Raw genomic sequence first — 10000 nt, 5'->3', positions numbered from 1 at the left:
CTCTTCCTCTCTCTCTTTCCCTCTCTCTCTCTCTCTCTCTCTTTCTCTCTCTCTCTCTCTGTCTCTTTCTCTCTCTCTGGCCCCCCTCCCGTCTATCCCACTTCCACTATATTTTTTTTCCGACTGAGAGAACAGGGTGTGTAACAGCCCTCCTCTATCTGTGTTAACTCTCTCTCTCTTCACTCCTGTCTGTTTTTCCATTCCGTTCAGTACTGCTGCTCCCTTCCTTTATCTCTCTCTCTTTCCCTCTGTCTCCTCACAGTGATGCGACTGAGAGAGAGAGAGAGAAAGAGAGAGAGAGAGAGGTTAGCATGTTCAGATGCCATTGTAACAAAAAGAAAAAGAAAGATGAGAGAGAGAGAGAGAGAGAGAGAGAGAGAGAGAGAGAGAGTGAGAGTGAGTGTCAGAGAGAGGGGGAGAGAGAGAGAGAGAGAGAGAGAGAGAATGTGCTGCTGTTGGTCTCAAGCTGTAAGGTTTCTTTCCTTCCATCAAAAGGAATTCAGAAACTTAAAACGCACATTAATATATTACTATAGGGAAGGAGATGAGAGACGGTGCAGAGAAAGGTGCTAAACCGCACAGAACATTCCAGAAGACTTCGTTTAGTTTTTCTTTCACTTTCTCTTCCTTCTCTACTGTTGTGTTACTTGTATGCACACACATACACACACACAGAGACACACAAACACACACACACACACATACGCACAAACAAACTGACATATGTATACGTCTTTAGGGCAACACGTGTGAGGAGTTCAGCCAACCATACGAACTCACTGCCTTTGAAATGAGCTGTAAACAAAGCTGTAAAGCTACATTAATTATGAATTTATTCATTCGTGCTAAGCCAGCGTCAACGCTTCTCGACAAGCTACGCGTCATAACTCTAATTTGGATTACAGCTGCCGTTGTAATACAATACACAGCTTCCAACTGACATGACATGGCTCACTGAGGGTTAACGTCCAAGGGCGATGAAGTTACATATCTAGTGACTCTGTTTCTCTACTGAAAAAGACGCTACCATATACCGCCAACACAGTAGCATGTAACAACACAGTTATCTAGCGCAGGGACAGCCTAGCAACAAGTCTGTGTGCACAACAGCAACAGCAACAGCAACAACAACAGCAACAACAACAAAAAAAAAAAAAACGAAAACTGAAGAAAACTGATTTGAATGGAACGGAATTCGAATTGAGTTGAATTGTGTTAACGCCTTTCGCGGTAAGAAATTAGGATTCCTTTGGGGACTCAGAGACGTGCTGTGTGTCTCTTTTGTGGCTTTGCTTATGAGTAGCTGGTGTCATTATGCAGTCAAATAGAGCCGGACTCCTGGCGTACCGGCCTTTTCATATCGGGCCCCTTTCTGCAAGTGAGGAGTGTTAGCACGTTAGCGTTGCCTTAAGTTTTGGACGTCTTCCCAAGCAGAAGGTTCAGAGCAGCTGCGTTCAGGCACATATTCCTGAGCGCAAATCTGATCATAAAACATGCCAAGATGCAGATAAGCATGCACACACACACGCACACACACGCGCACACTGAAACACAGAGATATATGGTCTACATAGAGAAACATAAAGAATTTTCTGGGAGACACAAAAGCACAAATTAAGACACACTACTGATGTTTACACACTCGATCCAAATCTTTCACACACACACACACACACCCCATGGTTCTCTAAGGACAAAACACTGCTCCTGTCACCCACATACTGGAGCAAGTCCACCTGTTTCCCCCAGAGCTGTAACTGTGTCTAGGCTGCCTGTGTGGCCTCAACTCACACTGGAGAAGAGCCCAGCACGCCCAAAACAAACACACACTCCAACTCAGTTCACAATCATTTTCTTTTCACTGAAATGCTCTTGAAAAACAGGTCATTACATTTTACGAGTCCATTAGCTGTAGCAGGTTTTTTTTTTATTATTATTACATGTAGTTCTAGAATTCAGTACCTGAATTCTAGAAGCATTCTGTGTTTAAGAGTTCTGTAATATATTAATCTTTTTTTTTTTTCACTTTATGGTTTAGGTTCAATTGACCTGCTCTAGAGTTTAACCAAAGACTAAGAGGCCAGGATTGTACAAGTGAATGAACAGTGAAGATGTGAAGCATGAATAGAGAGAGGTGATATCGGTCATGTGTCCACCTACTTCATGACAGTCACTGATTATACTAAAACTAAAGTATATGAATGAGACAGTGGGTCTCTTTGTTTGTTGTTTGGAATGATGAACATGGTGACCTGCCAGAGGTTTGAGAGGGTTTTTTTTTTTTTGACCACTGGTCCAGACATGCAGGGCAAAGTGAGCACTGCTCTCTCTCTTTCTCTCTCTCTCTCTCTGCTAATACATTACAAGTTCCTGAAAGACATGAACATAGCTGCAAACCTGATTAGCGCCTTAGTAGTTTGTACAGCAACGCCAAATCTCTGTGCTTTTATGCTATGACAAATCCCTCATTTTCCCCAAATTTACACACACACACACACACACGCACACACACACACACGCACGCACACACACACGCACAGACACGCACACGCACACACACACACACACACGCACGCACGCACGCTCACACACACACACACACACACACGCACACGCACACACACACACACACACACAGGCACACGCACGCACGCACGCACGCACGCTCACACACACGCACACACAGGCACACACAGGCACATGCACACACAGACACGCACACACAGGCACACACACACACGCGCACACACGCACACACACACACGCACACGCACACATGCACGCACGCTCACACACACGCACAGACACGCACACACAGGCACACACAGGCACACGCACACACACACACGCATGCACGCACGCACAGGCACACATGCACACGCACACAGGCACACACAGGGACACACAGGCATGCAGACGCACGCACACACGCACGCACACACAAAAACACACACACGCACACACACACAAACACACACAACTCGCACAGTTGACTCCTGTGCCATGCCGCAGCCAAGTAGGTCAGAGCCACACAAGGTCTTATCTGGAGTGGGTGAATAATCTATCACCGCACAGCATCACACTCAACATCCACCGCTCTCTCACCCCGAACGAGAGCACGTTTACGCATCCCATTTCACATCGGTTGTCCGTAACAACCGTTTGTTGACATCTCCCCCCTCGTGAGCGCGACGTTGAAATGATTATTTTGTTTCCAGTGGACATGAAGCGCTTCAATATTTACACACGTGTCACTGGCAGAAATAAATTTGGGGAAAACGACCTCGCAAACTGCGCTCGCAAAGCAGCGTTCGGCTCTAAACCACGGTTTAGCAACTGTTGCTAAGCAACCCGACGAGACACTGACCCAACAATAGATTAAAGTGTGGCCAGAGTGGCTAAGTTTAGACTTAGGGAAAAGACACAAGTTCACATTTTGCCATAGAGGAGAAGTATGTCAATAAACAGAGAGAGACATATACCACTCTCAATGATTATACATAAACTATTTAGTACAGAAAAATGAAAAAAAAAAATTGATTGACTTTCAAAAAAAAAAAACCCCCAAAAAAGCGGTCACAGCGGAGTCAGCAGGGACTCTGTGAGAAAACAATGCTAGCACACTGCCTAAATTAAGGGCTGAGCTACCCCAGTGAACTTCCTGTCTTTTCCAGTTAATGACCACCTTTACTCTGAATAAAAATCCAGGAGTTACAAAAGAGAGAGAGAGAGAACAAAACGAAATGAAATGAACTGTCAGGGCGTATTAAGAAGGCCGCGGGGTTCCCTGCGCTTTGTGCTTTCCGCTGGGGCAGTGTCTGCTCTCACAGGAGAGCGAGTGAGTGAGGGGAAAACGTTCATTCGGCAGGCAGGCAGGCCTCTCTCGGATTCCTTCCTATTAAAACCATGATAGCCGCAGTGGCTTACCCATCAGTCGCATGCCTTCCGTAATAAATGGATTTATGTGTATGGAATGCCCATAGAGATCACATTAGCTACCGCAAATGCTGACCACGGACGCAGGCAAGTCAAAACACACCAGGCTCTTTCCCTTAACAAAAAAAACAAAAAAAAAAAAAAAAGGAGGAGGAGAGGAAAGAAAACGGGGTAATGTTTTTTTTGGACAGTTACCTGTGTCTCGTCCCCTCGTATAGACTGGTCTCCTAACAGAGGCTCTGCTGGAGGGGCGTTGATGGTGACAGATTTTTCGGAGCGGCTGCTGTCCTTGCTGCGGGATTTGTGGCGGTCTCGATTACGCTCTCTGGAGGGGGGAGGGGGGGGGGGGGGGAGACACAAGACACATTTGTTTAAGTGTTGTTTAAGCTGCTGATGGTCTCACACACACACACACACACACACGCAGAAATGCAACAGTGAGACACATAATTACATGTGTTGACAGGCATTACTACAATCTGCAGGCAGTCTGCAGTCTGGCCATAATCCATGCAAGTGTGCTTTATGTTGTTTATTTATTTGTTGCTTGACTGCTTCCTGTAATGTCTGGCAAGGCTTAACAGTCTACAAACTCAACACACATGTGGAGAGAACACACACACATTCGCGCACGCACACACACACACACATCACGCGCGAAGAGCCAGTAGCTGTTAGTGAGTCAGATGAAGAGAGAGACAACAGACACACTCACACTGATGGCACTAAATTGAATCTAGTGATACAAAGCCTAAAAGACTTTTATCCAGCATCCATAAGGTATGCTCATGTTTGAAATGCTGGGCGAACTAACATTATCTAAGCCCCGCCCACATTTCCCCCTGACAATCCTGCGTCGGCACAAATCTCAGCCACATATGAGTCCCATTACCAGCACTGAACTCCACTCTGACCTCTGCATCCTGCGTCAGACATCCTAATCCACAACGTAAGTGCCTGAGCTTTTATATATACATGGAGTTCTATCTACATCTGCACTCCTCCCCCATCCTTCCATATGTTTAGAGACTGAGGTTTATATAGAGGCACCTACCATATGCCCAGTGCCCCACAGCAAATGACTCAGATCACTATGACGCTTTTCACCAGCCTAAACGAACAGCCGGGAGAAGAACAGCTAAAAGAACAGTCACGAGGAACAGCTAAAGGAACAGTCTTAAGAGAAGCCACGAGAGCAACCATGAGATAGCTGTAACATCAGACATGAGAATATCAGTGGGTACAACCACAGATAGGAACAGCCATCAGAACAGCACAAAGGACATCACAAATAACAGCTGTAAGATAAGCCATGTTATCAGCCTTCAAAAAGACAGAGGCAGCGATAAGAACTGCTGTAAAAGGCTCGAGGAACAGCCACAGAACAGCTAAAACGCCAACCATCCGAACAGCAATGAAAATGGCAAAATCTTGCGAGGACAGCGACGCGACATATTTTCCAAAACGCTGGTTTGTTTCGCCAAGACCCTGATGCTCGAAACGTGACGCATTCGGCATGATTAATGCATGAAAAAAAACCCAACCAAACTGTAGAACAACAGGTAGTCAAGAGAGTGGAGATCCGTCTGGGAAAACTCTGAAATGGATATTGCATCGGTGAATACGAGAGGACTGGAAACAGTTTAACAACTGGAAATAGTGTCCAGCTATTCTTCAATTTTAATCAAATATTTAAACAAATAATCTTATTTCCTGAAACAATGGCTATTCACCACGCTCTAATTTAAAGTACGTGTTCCCCATAAATTAAAGAAGACTTCATTTCATTACAAGCTGATTGAGATAAACCTTTGAGCCATAATGTAATTTCACGACTGTACCAAACTGGATTTCTTTTTCCAAACGAGATTTTTTTTCCTATCGGAGAACCGCTGAAAGGGGGGTTTTCAGTGCACGTTAATTTTGATATGGGCTGATCTGGAACATTTAGCCTAAACGACTGACCTCTTTGACCCCTACAACTCACTAACAATCATACAGATGTTCAACATCGTTGAACCGTTCACTTCCTAAGAAATTACCGAGCCAAAGCAAGGACACTGGCACGTTGTACACAGGTATAGTCGAGATGTTTCTGCGTTAGACAGCCGACAGCTTGATCTGCAAACATACCCAGCAACATATGGTCCTTAGCACACACGCACACACACACACACACACACACACACACACACACACCGAATAAAACGGAGACGTTGTGTGTTTGTGAAACGTCCCCGCTTGGACATCCTGTTATTAAAGACACTCAGTCTAACAGAAAGGGGACACACAGGCGAAGCGCAGCAAACAGAGCCTGAAAAACTCAGTTTCCCCTGTCTTCCATCACCTGTTTTTCCTGCGTCATTATTATCGTGTTTCCTGTCTACGGCTAAAGCGCCTCTGTTTTTTTGATTGCATCAACAGTTACCAAAGGACGTCAATTAAAACAACACGCCCGAGGGGCCACCAACTGGCTACGGCGTGCGGGGACTTCCCACTCTGACTGGTATTAAATGGGTTCTGATGAACAATAGTGGGAGGTCGTGGTCTGAGTGGAAATGAGCGACGTGTGTGTTTGGGAATCATGCCAATAAAACCCGGAGGGGCCTGATTTCACTGCCTCCAATCAAATGACATTTAATCAGGATTTTGCATGTGTCTGTGTGTGTGTGTGTGTGTGTGTATGTGTGTGTGTGCGTGCGCACGGGTTTGTGTTTGTGTGTGTGGATTAGGCTTTTCTGACATTCTGTGGACCATTTTCTATAGTAGGATATAAATATATGACGCACAGTTGACATTTGGTGCGGCGTATTTGTGAAAAGCATTTAAAAGAGTCTTTAAACAAAAAGAGAGAGAGAGAGAACGAGAGAGCGAGACAGAGACAGAGACTGTTAATGTTTAAAAAAACGTGTCAAAATATGAGTTGGCTGACGATAGCGATTACGACGGCCAGCTCCGAGCCGCCCTGCTGGTGTGAAGCCTAGCCGATTCAACCTCAGTCTCCTTGGCGTCTTCATCTGTGACTAAGCCAAAGTTGATTAACAGGCTTTAAGGATAAGATGAGTTAGATACTCACATAATTACTATAATATGGGTTTTCATTGGTGTTCAATTACAAACATTAGAAGGATGAATGATTTAATATTACTCTATTGCCCAAACATGGCTGATATTTAAAACGAGACAATTGTGGTTGGTGCGATGTCTGCGGGCAGGAGAAAGTGCAAATACAACGAGCTAAATTGCTAAGAGCGGTTACAGTAATGTATCTGTATCACATTTTACTGCTGGTTTTTAATCCTTTCTTTAGTTCGAACAGCATAAGCCTAAGCAAAAAAAAAAAAAAAGAAAAAAGAAAAGATAAGATAAGAAAAAAATAGCCCTGTAGTCAATCAGGGGCTTCAAAGCCGACGTCGAGCATAGTACCGAGATTTGGCACGGAAACAGTAACAGGTTGACGAGAGAACAGAAACGGAGAGGGTTGGCAAATACACTGCTGTTCAAGCGCCAGTCGCATTTGCATTCTGAAGCCCTGTTCTGTATTTCTAATTGATAAACGGCATCCAGTTCTCAGAGTCGTATCCAGGGGCGGGTATGTGGCAACGGTAGGATAACCCTCCCTATGGGCCCAACGCTTTTGCGACGCGTCGAGCGCAGTAAAGCCAACATTAAGCGACATAAAGCTCAAATCCTACGCAGTGATGTAATCTGCAGTAACGGTGCCTCCCAAGTCCACACGTGCACATTTTCGTTGAAGACCAGCATCACCCCACCCGACTGAACTTTTCTACTGATTAGCAAACCCTTGACACCTGGATTGGACCAAGACAATCAGTCAGGAGCTTTCAGCCAACATACATTTAGGTCTGACTCTCATGCTCTCTCCCTATGCTCAGGATATTTCCATAGAAACGCGACTCGTGCACCAGCCTTGAGTCATTAGCGTTTTATTTAAACACAGGGGATACGGCGATGTTGCTGACTGGGGACTGCTTCAGACACTAAACGATGCCTAAAACGACGAGAGCCACCAATTTCACTCTCTCCGTAAGCCTCGCGAGCGCACTAATATGACTATGTGATGGCAGGCAAATTTAACCGCAGTGCAATGATTTTCAAACTGCCATGTCCGTTATTATTCGTTATTATTGTAAGTCAAGAGGTAACTACTGCTATCAAAAGAGTAGGCTTCATTAAATAATATACGACAATAATGATAATAACAATAATAATAGTAATAACAAAGAGAAGAGCCATTGAAGACGGTCTGTCTGCATTTTTACGTCTGGAATAACAAAAGTGTACTTCTTTTGAATGATGCAGTCAATAAATGGACAGATGACAAACTGTCAAGACCTCACACACACACACACACGGACAAGCTCTCCTCTCTCTGTGTCTATTTAAAGACCAAAATCCTCCACAAATTCAGGTCAGGCCAAGAGCACAGAATACACTTTAGAACAAGTGCAAACACTTCCCTCCCTGGCAGTTTCTGTGCACTATACGCTTAACATGCCTGTTCGAGTGAGTGACGAATGGCGGTGAGGTGAGGGTGGGGGAGGGGAGGGGGTGTCACGCAACATGTGACAACACTGTTTGCTGTAGTTATCACTCAAGAGTGATAACAGTGCTGTGGCAGGTGACACGGGACACACAAACACACCCATGGGGGTTGACAGAGCAGAGAGAGAGTGAGAGAGAGAGAGAGAGAGAGAGAGAGAGAGAGAGAGAGAGAGAGAGCGAGCAAAAGAACAAGTGTGTTAGAGAGGGAAGGGCAGTATGTCCCCTCCAGATTAAGTCAATCCAAAGTCTGTCCCTGCTGAAACTGGGTTACACTTCACAGATACCACAACAGAGCGAAAGAACAGGGTTTCTGTTTTTATGTTTTTGTTGTTTTGCTTTTTTTTTTTTTTCCTCCAGAACTTGAAAGCCCCATTTAGCTGAAACATAATTACAGGTTTAGATACCAAGCCTTGCGTTCACTCGGCTCCTTTCGCAAACGAAAAAAAAAAAAGGGGGGCACAGCATAATTAAGATTAAGAAAATCAAAGCCACCAATTTTCCACGTCCATGACTATAAATGAGAAACCCGCAGCTCCGCGACCAGAGCAGAGGTCTGTTCTGAATTCGTCAGGCTGTAATGGTCAAATTCACGAGTTTAAGGGCACGCGGAAATGCGTCAGCGCTAAGACGCGGTTTCCTTGTGAAATTACGGTGCGATCTGCACCGAGTGACCTCCGCTCGGGGGCCAGTTTGTCGTTAATGAATTCACCGTTTTAAACCGAAGAAATTACGTTGTGATGTGCGTGAGCGTGTACTGACCTGTAGCGTTTGACTCTGACTAAAAAATGGCCGTGAGATCTTTTACGTGTAAAAACCGGGCTTCTCCAGAGTTTTTCAACACCTTACAAATTTTAAAGACCTGGTTACCGATGATCAACGACAACAAATCTGTGACGAGGCTCTGTAAAGGTCAACGTGACTGGATGCTGGCAGCTGTCTACAATTTGATTGGCTGATGTACATAATTTATAATTTGATTGGAAGAGAGACAAGTGTAGTGGGTTGTCTGACTGTGGTTCACTATGGCATGGTATGACTGCGACTCAATACAAGAGTAAGTTTCCTGACAAAGACACATAACTCTGGTGAAAGAGTTATACAGCACACATTATACAATCATTATAGTTAGCCTGTGTGTGTGTTTGTGAAAGCAAGCGAGAGAGCGAGAGAGAGAGAGAGAGAGAGAGAGAGAGAGACAGAGCGAAAGAGAGAGAGAGAGAGAGAGAGAGAGAGAGAGAGAGAGAGAAGAGAGTCAGAGTTTTTTGACTGTTGAGGTTGCTCGTAAAAATGACACTCACCGCAGCTAAACCAGGGAAACCAGTTTCATGTTTCAAATGCACCAAGTTTCTATCCGAATGAGCACACAGTCTGAGAGCAGGAGAGTTTCATACACTATGTAGCATGCATGTATGTGCCTGAGCGCTCGACTCATCCAAATACTGACGGACTATATACTCTGTTCCTGTAACAGAGTACATCAATTGGAGATGTGTGCATG

The 10000-nt window shown here is 44.9% G+C and overlaps 1 protein-coding gene across 1 annotated transcript in view; it reads right to left on the bottom strand.

The window, feature by feature from the left end:
* Positions 1–10000, bottom strand: part of LOC115817011 (vang-like protein 1) — a 45036-nt gene that overhangs the window by 20472 nt on the left and 14564 nt on the right. Inside the window, exon 3 of the mRNA XM_030780243.1 lies at positions 4132–4261. Within this exon, the coding sequence (XP_030636103.1) occupies positions 4132–4261 (130 nt within the window). The remainder of the gene's footprint in view (positions 1–4131; positions 4262–10000) is intronic.

This window comes from Chanos chanos, chromosome 7, assembly GCF_902362185.1.
Source record: "Chanos chanos chromosome 7, fChaCha1.1, whole genome shotgun sequence".
Lineage (NCBI taxonomy): Eukaryota > Metazoa > Chordata > Actinopteri > Gonorynchiformes > Chanidae > Chanos > Chanos chanos.
Note: the sequence above shows the minus strand (reverse complement) of the source record. Positions and strands in the feature narration are given on the sequence as shown.